We start from the raw sequence: 12,764 nt of genomic DNA, 5'->3' as shown, positions 1-12,764 counted from the left end.
GTTCCCTGCAAGACAAATTCCTTGGAAAGCTGTGGCAAGGAGCTCAGCGGAGCAATGACTGAGCACAGGGATTCTCCCCTGTCTCCCTCTAGATCTTCATCCTTGGCAGCTCCTTCTTGCTGCTGTCCTGGGGTTTCTATGGAATTGTAAGGCCAGCCTGTCTTTGGTTACTTTGTTGTGCATTTTTCCCTTCAGCCCTTTGCAGTGACTTCAGGTTGCTCTGTTGTCTTTCTTCCTCATCTTTCAGTCTTGCTATTGATTATTGATACAGGGACAAAATAAACACATTCCAAGCCAATTTGTATGGAGAAAATCAGATAATTGTAGTGTGAATAGCTCAAGAATAGATCTTTCTGCCTGTTGCCCAAACAATATTCAGGCAGCCAGGCACATTCTCTGCAATAAAAACACAGTCCAAACTGTAGCAGGATTTAATTGGAAAATCAGATGTTCTGTGATTCTTGATGGCTGATTTTCTGCCAATTATAAAGTAGGATGAGCTCCATTAGAATCACAGCAATGCCTGACAAATTCTTCTTTACAGGTACTCTAATGGCTGAATGTGGAACTGTGGCCACAAGTGGGTAAGGATCTCTTCTGAGGAGCTGTTAGTTTTATAAATGAATCATTTGGAGTTGCAATGCCACTCAGTTTACACGAGGCTCCAGGTCTTCTGCTTCTCTACCTCCTGGCTTGAAGGGGGTAAAAGGAATGGAGCCCAAATGTGAGGCTCCTCTATGTCAGAATTAGAAGGAACTGGGAAATGATCAAGGTCAGCCAGAGGGAGAGGAAGAGGTGCAATTCATCTTTGGAGAAACCTACTAGGTGCTACTTAGGAAGGAAAAAAGCAAGGAAATATAATTTATATTTTCCATACTCACGGTGGGAATGTACTTAGCACCACAGTTTTCCTCCTCAAATTTTAATTTGTATTCCCAATCCCTTTGCTGCTGCTCAGGCCTCTAACCTCCTCAAATTTTAATTTGTATTCTCAATCCCTGTGCTGCTGCTCAGGCCTCTGAGCACTCTGCGTGCTCTTTGGATCACTGGATTGTTGATCTGCTGAAAACTGAAAATAGTTCAGTCAATTTGCAGCAGCAGTGAATTTTTACAGATTTTTTTCAAGTATTCAGAATGTTATGGGAAACAAAAAAAAGACAACAAATAATGGATGGGGTTTGGGATTGCTCTTATTTTCTTCTTTTTTTTTTTTTCCCTCATGATTATTGGGTTCACCAGCAGGGGCAAGAAGGGCTAGAAAACTGGATAAAGAGAAAAAATAATCCTTGAAAAAGAAACTCATATTTTTCAGCTCCAAAAGACACTTAGAAAAATAAAAGAGAAGCTATTTCCTACAAACACTTTCCTTTGAAAAAAAGAAGTGATCAGTCGTCCACCCACTCTTCAATAGCAGAAATATTTTTTATAATAGGCTGGACACTGAAATAATGAAGTTTTTTAGATTTTAAGGCCAGTTCCTCTACTGATTTTTTGGGTATCTGCTGTGCTTTGCAGATTTTCCTTTTCATATGTACTGTGGGCTGGGATATTAATAGGATTTGATTTGAAGCACTTCCATGAATCACATTGCAAGCTACATTTAGCTATTCCTAACTATTACAATACCTAAAGTTTTGAGGCAATCAAATGCCATAGTAGTGGGGGCCAGGGGAAAAGAATTAGGGCAGGAGATGAGAAGATTGGAATCCCTAGGAAATCACTTCACAACGCAGGTATTTGTTACTCACCTGTGCGTTAGTTCCAGCACTCTCTATGTGTACTAAATGTACTTTTTACAAGAGCATGCAGTGATAGGATCAGGGAGAACAGCTTTAAACTGACAGAGGAGAGGTTTAGGTTTGATCTTAGGAAGAAGTTCTTTACTCAGATGGTGCTGAGGCCCTGGAACAGGTTGCCCAGAGAAGCTGTGGCTGCCCCATCCCTGGAAGTGTTCAAGGCCAGGTTGGACAGGGTTTGGAGCAACCTGGGATAGTGGAAGGTGTCCCTGCCCATGGCAGGGGGTGGAATGAGATGAACTTTGAGGTCCCAACCCAAACCATTCTGGGATTCTATGATTTACTTCATAGCAACATTTTCCAGGCTTCCTGAATGAATGATTGTTAATGTGTGGAGAAATAAACCATTTATTATTATTAATGTGTTATTTTTTTTTTCATTATTATTGAAAAGTCCGCTGAGGGAAGTGCAGTGAGGAAGCTGTTGATAGGCAGAAAATATCACTGTAGATGTATGGCAGAACTTGTTATGGGAAAATAAAAATTTTAGCTGCATGAAACAGCAAAGTGAGGCTTCTGAGCTTTGCCCTGCCCTGAGGAAATGGCTTTGTGTTTGTCCCAGGGGTGCTCAGTCACTTTTCAGGGTGCTTTGTCACTATTCACTGAGTTGGGTCCTGTTTCCTGTCCACAGTGGATTTGTTTTAGGGATGCTGTGGAGCTGTGTGTCAACATCCAGAGTGTGCCTCGGTCCCTCAGGGCTGCCCTGGGAGGCAGCTGAGCAGATGGGCTCCTCCTGGGTGTTCCTGTGGCAGGAGCTCCCCAGAGAGCAGCAGTGCAGGTGCTGCTCTGCAGGACCAGACCAGCAGGCCCTTCAGGGGAAGGAAGGGGGAGGACAACATGCAAGGAAGAGGCAGCCAGAAGAGGAAAAGAGAGACCCTACATGGAGAAGCAGCAGCAGTCATCTGTGTCTAGGCCTTCAGCTACAATGATTTTGTCTACTCTGCTTCAGGCTGCAAAGCAGTTACATCACAGGGTCTGAATGGTTTATTCTGAAAAATGGTTCCACATCTTAATAGCAGCTAACATTTGAGCAAGTGGGAATGGCAATGATGCCATAAATTTGCTCGATACCCAGTCCCTTTACTCATCAGTTGCAGTGACAAGCTATGGTGTCTCCTTTTGTGTTCCAGCCTCTTCATTTCTTCACCAGTGCCAACTGATACCTTTTTTCCTCCTGTTATAAAAGCCTCTTTCCTCAGTAAGCTCTTAATTTATTGATGAAAGCACAATAGTCTACCTCAAGCTAAGCCACAGAGAACAGCCTCAGCTCCTTACAGCTGTGTAGCACCTCGAGGGTGGAGATGCTGAATTCTGCTGGAGCTTTTCCAGGGGCTCCAGTCACTTCTGTGCTTTCAAGCTCTCCATTATGCTGTTGTTGCTCTCCAGATGTACTCTGGCCCTTGTATTTATTGATTGTTTTCCTTCCGAATCAGGTTGATAATAGCAAGCAGATTTTTGATTAATTATGTTTATATTACTTTCTTCATCGAGTGTTTCCAATCACTGTCTAGTGATGGCAGTGTTGATCATTATCACTGATCTGTCCTGGACTCCTGATTGATGTTTACTGATTCCCACATTTGTTTATCACTAGCTCATGACACTCCTCATTTTAAGAAGCATTCAGAAGTTCAGTAGGACATCTTAACGCTCTGAAAATAAAATGAAAATGTATGACTTGCTAAAAAAGATCAGTATGAGTTGCATAGAACAGATTACTGAATATGTTATTTGCTTTCCAAATTTTGATGTGCTAAAATAAACCCCTATCATTTATACATGGTGACTTGTTTTTATTTGCTCTCAGCACCACACTTGGAGTCATTTCATCTTCTTCTACTACAGTCATCTCACTGGTCCTCCTCAGCTTTCCTCAGTTGGTGAAATGTTCCCCCCAAAATGACATGGGTGTATCCCCACAGATAATCAACCTTAAACCTGTCCTGTTTTTATGATGGAAGAATGTTATGTATACAAGAAAAAAAAAAAAAAAAACCCAAAACAAATAACCACTGCTAGAAATAGACCAATGTTGTCAACTTAGAAGCTGCTTTTGAGCTCTCTGAGATTTATACAGCTTTTCCCTCTTAAACAATCTGGCTGGAGCTTCTCCTAAAACAGGTGGAATTGTGCACACCTTTGAGAAGCCAGGTGGTTACAAGCAGTAGAAGATGAGGTCATTGCTTGTAAAATGCTTTATAAAATCAGAATTATCAATCACTCTTATTGATTAACAGGTGATCTGCTACAAGCCATCAGCACACCCCAAGCAGCCTCTGCAGGAGGGATTTTGTTAACTCTGTCCTTTGGATTTTTAGGATGTATTCTTCAAAAATCAGCATAGACCTAGAAAGGACAGGACCCACGGAGTGCAAGATGATGTGTAGTTATCTTTATATGTATTTTATTACAGAGAAATTCACTAAGGACAAACATCCCCAGCACATTCTCTTGTTGCAGCATTCTGTAAATGTCATATAAAAGCACTGCCCTCTACTGCTCAGGGGCTTTCATTAACGAGTATTTAATTAGCAAAAAACCCAACACTTTTTTAAAATGAGAATGATTATCTGGGCTTGCTTGTAAAAAAAAAAAAAAGGACTCTGGATCTTTTTATTAACAGAAAAATGCTAATTTATCATATCTAAGAAACATGAACCACCTATGTTCTTATGTTTACATGGAGAACTGATAGTTTGTCAAGATTTTAGAAGAAGCTTTATGCATCTTTTCAGGCAGTGGTAAAGGAAAACACATTTTCAAGTAATTGCACCTTTCAAAACTATCCTTAAAATCTTCCATTTTGTGGAATTGTGACCACAGGAAGGCAAAGGAATAGGAGGATTTCAAGTTGTGAAGATGCAATTGGAGAAAAAGATTGATTCCCAAAGTAAAGGCAGTGCAATCTGTTCAAGCTGTCTGGAGAAAATTCGTGTTGCTATTTATCTGCTAATTTTACAGTACATTTTCTTAAGAAATGTAAGGTGCAAAACACATGTGAAAACAAGCTGGAGAAGATGCAGAAATACTGTTAATAGAGTCACAGCAAACTAGGGATGTGACAGCCATTATATCATAGGAGTCAGGATGTCACACCTGGCACTAGACTAGGCTTTCACAAGATTTTCTGGAGAACATTTGAGCTTAACTTTGCCTTGTGACTCCTTTTTATAAAGATGAAATTTGGACTCGTTAGCCAATAGAGAACTTCAGCCCATCCCAGCCAATGGGGGGGGGGGGGGGGGCAACTGAGCATTATAAATGGCTTCTGAGGCAGGTGGGCTCACTTACTCCTTGGGAGTGTTTCTGCTTTAGGGGAGACATCTGAGGAGAGAAGATTTTTGTGTGAAGTTTGTGGTGTTGAGAGAGTTTTAAGTTATGGAGGCTTTCTGGGGTTTAGTTAGCATGTTTCAGGTAAAGTTGGGGTTTATTTGAAGGAATATTTTTATTGTGCTGATTGCTGGTATGAGCTCTAATGTTGTTTTGGCTTTGTATTCCTATGTAAGTAGTGGCTTGTGGTAGGATATTGGTTTTTTGTGGTGTTATAGCTCTTTGAAATTTTAATTTGGTTTGGGGAGTCTCATTAGCAGAGTAAATGAGTCTTCTGCAGAGTATGTGAAGGTAAACCATAATGAGCTTCTTAATAAGCAAAAGATAAATATATTTGTTCTCTTATGCTACACCTCTTATTAAAAAAAGTCTTTTGTGGAAGAAATAATTTTCTTTGTGAAGACAGAAATCAAAACCTGTGAAGCTTGCTCTCAAGTGCTTTCTAGGTGGAGGAAGGCTAAGATGATCTGGCCATCATTTCTGTGGAACCCAAAATTTGTTGTAGCTTAAGAGTTACAGCTTTTGCTTTGTTAAGGCTCAAGATGAGAGCAGCATGGATTGTGGAGCTGTTCCTGATGAACAAGCTTCTGTGTTCTGGGAGCAAAATCTGCTGTGAAGGCAAACAATCTGCCTCTCTTCAGTCTGCTTAGCTTGCACGTTCTGCTGGGCATCAGGGACCGATGGCCTCAGAGCCTCTATGGACTTCTCCTTATACCAGTGACATAGTTCTTGAGTAGCTTCTTTATTGTATTAAATAAAGCACAATTTCTGAAAGAGACTTTGAGAGCCTTTTCTTCCAGCCCTGGTTTCTGTCCCTGTCTTTATAGAAGGGAATTCTGATTGCTAATGAACTTTCTCTTCCTTGCTACCTTTTATTATGAGAGGCATGTGGTTGAGTAAGATTGATTTTGCTTTTAAAATCTCACTAAATGTGTAATGCCTATGGAGGACAGCTATGGGTTTTGTGACTAAAATGACCTGTAAACTTTTTTCCTCCCTAAATGTACTGCAGCTGTTAATTAAGAGAAACAGTTCTTCAGAGATGCTACTGGCCCTAGTGTTTCTTAAGCCTCCTCAGAGTCTCTGTGATGGTGTTTGCTGCAGAGTAGCTGCTGCATCTATGGTCTCCACTTGTTTGTATTTTACTGTGCCTTGCTGTAGTTATCTGTTATTTTAATGTTGTACCAGCCTTGAAAAATGGTACCTTTTAAAAATGTCTATTTATATTTTTTTCCCCTTGATTTAACATTTTTCCTGCGTGACTTTTTGGGGGCTGTATTCTAATAATGCTTAACCCTGATAACCAGTAAATAGGAAGTTGCACTTCCTTGAGTTGAACTCGCCTATTGAGCTGGGGGGGAAGGGATTTGGATGGCCCTTAATTTTAAAAAAGGGCCTAATTGCACCTTTTACTTAATCACATTGTGTAGGGACTTCTCTCCAAATGAATTAAAGTGTTCCTGGTTCTCAGTTGTGTCACTGTAGGGCCTTTTGAAAGTGTCTATGCCAGCCATAGGGAAAATGTTGGAAGCAGTGGCTGAGTTACAGTTCAGCTTAATCACCCAGGGAAGGGCTGTTACCTTAAGCAGGGTGAGAGCTTGGAGAATCAAGCACTTGGAAACTTAATTAATTTTACTCTTCCTCTTGAACAGATGTAGCACAGGCAGAATGTGACAAAAACTAGAAAATCCTTGATTTAAGGACACCACCTCATAGAAACTGTATCTAATTATTTGAGGCCATGGCTTGGAAAAGTTCTCTTTTATAGAGCTATTTCTAGATGATCACTTCTTAATAATCATGACAATAAAAACATGAGAAATGAGATGTTTTGTGTGGTGTTTGGCTGTAAATGGGAGATCTAGACGTTATTTGTTTGGGTGTGACTGTTTTCTGTTTTGTTACCATATGTCTGGTTTAGAGAATAAAAAACAGAGCCTTTTTCATGCTGGTTTAAAGGCTTACAAAATGGCTGGGGATTTATCTTGCAGATCAGATGCCAAAGGCTGGCTTGGTTCAGCTTGGGAGGCAGTTCAGCTTTTGCCCTCCCCTCTCTGTTCCATCTTTCCTGTAAATTGGCAGAGGGCCTTGGAAAGCCCTGGACTCTTCCCGTCAGACACCAGTGGAGGCTCAGCAAAAGTTCAACAGCAAAGTACAGCAACACCAGATCTGTGGCTGGGCTGCCGCTCCGAAACGAGCTGGGCTTTGTTGCGAGCAGGAGCTTTCTGGAATGTGCATGGGGACGAGGAATAATACCACGGGGTGGGCGCTGCCTGGGGCTGCGAATGCAGCTGACTGCTCTGGGCTCTCCATCCTCTCTTGCAGAGCACGGCCATGGGGGATGCAGCACCAGCAGAGCAGCCTGAGCCCAGGGCTGCTCGCCGCCGGCTCTTCGATGCCAGCATGAGGAGCGTGGCCAGGAGGCTGAGGACTTTCCAGCAGTGGCCCCGCACCGCCCCTGTGTCTGCCCGGGACCTGGTGGAGGCTGGATTTTTCTACCTGGGCCCCGGGGATGAAGTGCAGTGTTTCTGCTGTGGTGGTGTCCTGAAGGACTGGAGACCTGGTGATTGCCCCATAATAGAGCACCTGCGCTTCTTCCCTTCCTGTAAATACCTCAGTGGTGAGGATGTTGGGAACCAGGAGATGCTGTCCCTGCAGGAGATCTTTGACACTGTGGATGGGCAGTTCCTGAGTGTCTTGCAGGGGATGGTCAGTGAGGAGACAGCCCTGCCCAATGAGCCGGAGTACCCTGAGATGGTGACAGAGGAGATGAGACTGTCTACATTTGAGAACTGGCCACAAAATTCCAGCATGCATCCAGAGCAACTGGCTAGAGCAGGGTTCTTTTACACAGGTGGGTACTCTGGGGAAATGTCCTTAACTCTTATTCAAGTTAACTTCTGAAAGTTTCACTGTTTTATTGTTCTTACAAATACCTGTGTGTACAGTAGTTAAAAACCACATCTTTCCTTCTGCCTGTGCTGTTTCTCTTACTGCTTGTGCAGAATTTGTTTCAACATTTAACTCCTGTTTGGGTACTGAGGGCTCCATGAGTAAATACCTCCTTGCCAGCAGGAGAGGAAAAGGTGATGTGTTTTAAACAGATGTTTTATGGACAGAAAAGTGTGTGCTTTAAGATCCATTGAGTGTATTTATTCCTTGCACTTCTAAAAGGACTCGAGGAGCTTGCTTGATGTGTCATATTTTGGATAGGCTGTGTCTTGCACTGAAGCCTTTTCTTCTCAAAACCCCAAACCTGAGTGACAGCTGTATGGAGTCAGCTCCTCTGGCTGTTGCTGTGGCTTGTTTCTCTAGGCACTCTTCATTTGAAGTACAGAAATCAGTTTTTTTTTTTGTTGCAGAAAATTGGCAATATCTCTTGTAATCACATGCATGTGAATATCAATATAATGCTATTCTTTCCCTTTGAGAATGTTTTCCTGCTTAGGTAACAGGTTTGAAGAAATAATCCTCTCTGAGTTGACCAGCCAGGGGAAATATTTGCACTTGGCAGATTGTTGTTAGTGAGCAAAGTGTGTTCACAGGTGTAACTAATTACAGCTCTGCTGCAAAGGCAGGCAGGGGGATTGGCTGGGGGGGTTGTGCATGGGAGCTCAGCTGCTCCCATGGATGCTGCCTGTTAGCTTGTGATCCCCTTCTGGAATCATCTCAGCCAGCTCTGGGTGCTCAGACTGAGTTCCTGCCCCTGTACAATGTGCACTGTGTTAGTAAATTGTCATGTGTTCATCTCTTCTGTCCAAAGCCTGCTTTTTGTGCTGAGTCTCACCCAGGGTTAGTGTAGGGCGTGCAGTGTCTCAGGTGTCAGATAATCTCTTGCTCTCCCTTTCAGGACGAGGAGATGTAGTGAGGTGTTTTTACTGTGATGGAGGCGTGAGGAGCTGGTCCTTTGGAGATGATCCTTGGAGGGAACATGCCAAATGGTACCCAGAGTAAGTCAGTCGTGGTTAACAAATACCCCAAAAGATAGGTCATGCATTTCACACTGATACTTTTCTTTCAGGATAGCAATGTTTATATCATCTCACCTTAAAAGCAAAATAAAATGTTCAAGCTTAGGTGGAATGGCACAGTTCAGACCTGAGATTCTCTAATTTGACCTGGAGTTCACCGTCTAAGAGTTCAATTAAAAAAACTTTCTTTGGCATCAAAGGGCTTTCAGTACTCCTACTCTGAGGTACAAAAGGAAATGTACTGTAGGCCTTGAGTTTCTGCAGCAGTTCTTGTTTCTTTCCTGTGAACTGCTCTCTCATCACAGTTCCTGTGGTTTATTCTAAAGCATGTTACAATTGAGCTCATCTTGGGCCAAAATGAGGACTGGATTAAGGGGGAAGGATCGTGATCCTCTTACTGTCAGCCTTTGTGCAAGAGGTGGGCAGGTGAAACACCTGATACCCTGTCTTTAATGGATATATAGAGGTTTGCTCATTGCCTGTAACATCCTTTGCTTCCAAATTTCAAACTGCTGCTTTCACCTGGGAGATGCTGTACTAATGCATTTCAACTTTTCTGCTCATAGGTGTGAATTTGTACTTCACTCAAGGGGGAGAGAATTTGTTAACAGCATTCAGGCGACCTTTTCTAACACCCTGCTGGCTCCAGTGAGTTGTGAACACTTTGTGTGTAATGGGTTAGGTTTGGTAGATGGGAGAGTTTTGAACATGTGCTTTTCTTTTTGTACCACTTTCAGAGACGTTCCTGGGATCAGACTGAGCAAGACTCCTCTCCCTCCCAGGGTCAGTGCTGTAATTCCATGGTGTTTTATCTTCTGGTGAACGTGGTATAGTCTGAGTTCCACCAGCCCACCTCAGCTGCTCTGCCCTCTGTAGACATGGGGCTTGTGAGATGTTTTGGTATTCTAGAAGTTGTTGCACTTTGGTTTTAGGAAATGGTCTCTAGCTCAAGAAACAAAATTACTTTTTCTTGTGAGACCTCTTAGTTTAAGGCCAGAGACACTTAGCTAGTCTGGATAATCATGTGAGTTTTGAGTGCTTACCTAACTTACCTCTGGCTTTTGATGCTCTTGCTGTTGATGTCTGTCTGTAAAGCCCTTCACTACAACACTTTAAACATGCTTGATAAGAAACCAGAGAACAGTAGAGGGTCTAGATATTCATAGAAATGTTGTTCCTGGGATTTATTCCCATTTATCAGTTGCTCCCAGAAATGTAAGTAGATGAAGTTTGGCTCCCATAAGCTTAAGCAAGACTTGGGCCTTTGAAGAGACTGCCAGCTGAATTTCCTACTTCTGTTGTTACTGGTAAATGGTTCAGGTAGGAGAGGCTTCAGTTGGGATGTTCTACTTGATGCTCATGAAAGCAGTTCTGAGGCTTCTGTTCTGGGATGTGAAAACAGAGATAAGGATTATGGAGTGATGCTGAACACAGGAAACTGTTCACTGATAAAGTGAAATAAACCATTCAAAATAAGTGTCTGGGCTTTCATGAAATTGGCTTTGATTAACTTCCTTGTGAATTATGATTTGAAGTAAAAAAATTGGAAGTTAATCTAGCTAAATGGATAGCTTGAGGAGTGTTCTAGGATATATTAATGCCATTTTATGTAGAGCACCTTCAAGGAATGGCACACTTTTTGCCCAAAGCTCTGCCTTTTTAGTAAAGTACCTGTTCACTGCTTTACAGATCCTCTGAGGGACTGGAAATTGCTGGCTCATCCTTCTGATGATCAGAGTTTCATAGTGCAGAATGTCCTGCAGATGGGCTTTGACCCCACCTGGGTGGCAAACCTGGTAGAGAATAAATTTATGCTGACTGGGACTTTCTACCTGTCTGAGTCTGAGCTGATTTCAGACCTGCTGCAGTCAGGCTGGGGGGCCAGCAGCAGTGCAGGAGGAAGGAGAGGTAGGCCTGACTCACAGCTGGGCTTAAGAGGGTGTTTAAGCTCTTCCTCACTGCACCTGGAGCACTGCTGGGAGTGTCCTGAGGGTCTGCCTTCACTCTGCCCAGGCTGGAATTGAGGGGTAATGCCCCCAAGCCTGCCTTTCCTTGGCAGCCTGAGCAATGAGGTTCCCAGTTAAAGAAACCTGGAGAAGCTGTGGTTGCTGGGATGTCAGTGGCTGTATCTGCCTGCACTGGGATGTGGTGGGGATATCCTTGGTGTTTCCTGCTGCCCTCAGACCTGCAATAAGTGGCACTCCATGATGTGCAGGCTTATGCACAAATTCACAGCTGATCCAGGCAGAGGCAGTTGTCTGAAGCAAAGCTCCTGGGATGGATGATCACTCCAAGCCTATTTAAAATTGGAATCAATAACCTGTTTAGAAATAGCTGTAGTTCTTGTCTGGGTAATATATATTTCCCTTAACTTCTGTCTTGTGTTATCTGTTTTGTGAAGTCTGTTTGCCAAGTGAAGCTTGAAGATGAAGTTCCAAAGCTCCTGCCTCCACAGCATGGTCTGCCATTTCTGTAGCTAACATGGAAAGAATTCCACAAAACTGAAATTTTGATTAAATAGTAGCAGAGGAGCTGGAATGACCAGCTGATGTGATAGATAAACCACCTTTGAGGAGAGAATGTGACGTGGACAGACAGACCTTGGCAAAGAGGTGAATTTAAATAGCCACTGAAGCACCACAGAGAACATCAGGCATGCCAGGCTGAGACGAGAAATTTTTAACCAAATGCTTCTGAGGTCCAGGGTATTTCTTCTTTTCACACAGCACTGTCAGGAGATGGATAAAGGAGTGAGTTGAATACCATCTTCTTTTCTGGTTGTACAGGTGCTGTTCAGAGAGAGACTGGAACATCAAGACAAGAAATGCGATCTGTGCAGCAGAAGGAATCAGGTGCTCTGGGCTGGCAGCGTGGGGAATTGAGCTTAAGCATAATTGGGAGGAGTTCTAGAGTAACAGTATCAGTAGTCATTGTACTAACTCATTTTTTTAATTTTGAAGGGGACTGTGTGCTAGTTTGAATGGCACTTGAGCACAGGAACCCTTATTCAGGGATTGGAGTGCCCCTGTGAAGCAGCTGTTACCAAAAAGTCCAGTTTATGGGGATAATTAACAGAGTAAATGCTGTTAATCTGTGTCCCTGCTCAGTCCAGTGAGTGTAAATAAGCTGAACCTTGTGTAGATAAGCCAGTCTACAATAGCTGTAGTTTTTCTGCTTAAATGAAACTTGCCTGAGAGGTACTTTTTGCCATCTTCACAGTCTCTGAACAAAACAATGGGCAAGTTGCAGTGTGACTTCCTAAGCTGTCACAACTGGCACTTTGGAGCTGTGACAAAACACTAACAGTTTTGGCTTTTTTTCTTTTTTCTTTTTTTGGTAAAGATGAGTCTCAGCTGAGCACAGAAGAGCAGCTGCGGCGCCTGCGAGAGGAGAGGATGTGCAAAGTGTGCATGGACAGAGATGTGTCTGTTGTGTTTGTTCCCTGTGGCCACCTGGTAGCTTGTGAAGAATGTGCCCTCAATTTGAGGCTGTGTCCCATCTGCAGAGCTGTCATCCAGGGCAGTGTGAGAGCCTTCATGTCCTGAGCCATGGTGCACCCAAGGGGGAAGATAAGTCCCTACAACTCATTGATAACTCAGCAGAGGGAGAAAATAAATAAATAGTTTGCTGGAGCAATCTTATTTGCAGGGTAGCTTGGCAAAAGTCT

At 42.9% G+C, this 12,764-nt stretch overlaps 1 protein-coding gene across 1 annotated transcript; it reads left to right on the top strand.

The window, feature by feature from the left end:
- Window positions 1-5,174: 5,174 nt before the first annotated feature.
- BIRC7 (baculoviral IAP repeat containing 7) lies at window positions 5,175-12,764 on the top strand. The gene is made up of 8 exons (XM_053958794.1): window positions 5,175-5,210; window positions 7,452-7,980; window positions 8,977-9,076; window positions 9,664-9,745; window positions 9,835-9,880; window positions 10,787-11,005; window positions 11,884-11,949; window positions 12,440-12,764. The coding sequence occupies exons 1-8, from the start codon at window positions 5,175-5,177 to the stop codon at window positions 12,640-12,642; spliced, it is 1,281 nt and encodes a 426-aa protein (XP_053814769.1). The 3' UTR covers window positions 12,643-12,764.

This window comes from Vidua chalybeata, chromosome 17 (assembly GCF_026979565.1).
Source record: "Vidua chalybeata isolate OUT-0048 chromosome 17, bVidCha1 merged haplotype, whole genome shotgun sequence".
In the NCBI taxonomy this organism is placed as follows: Eukaryota; Metazoa; Chordata; class Aves; order Passeriformes; family Viduidae; genus Vidua; species Vidua chalybeata.
Note: the sequence above shows the minus strand (reverse complement) of the source record. Positions and strands in the feature narration are given on the sequence as shown.

Bases quoted from the DNA above. Each gene is read 5' to 3' on its own strand.
- BIRC7 (XM_053958794.1), top strand. From the start codon at position 5,175: ATGGAGGCTTTCTGGGGTTTAGTTAGCATGTTTCAG. The intron at 9,077-9,663 runs GTAAGTCAGTCG...TTCTGCTCATAG, and splicing joins CATGCCAAATGGTACCCAGA to GTGTGAATTTGTACTTCACT. The intron at 11,006-11,883 runs GTAGGCCTGACT...CTGGTTGTACAG, and splicing joins CAGTGCAGGAGGAAGGAGAG to GTGCTGTTCAGAGAGAGACT.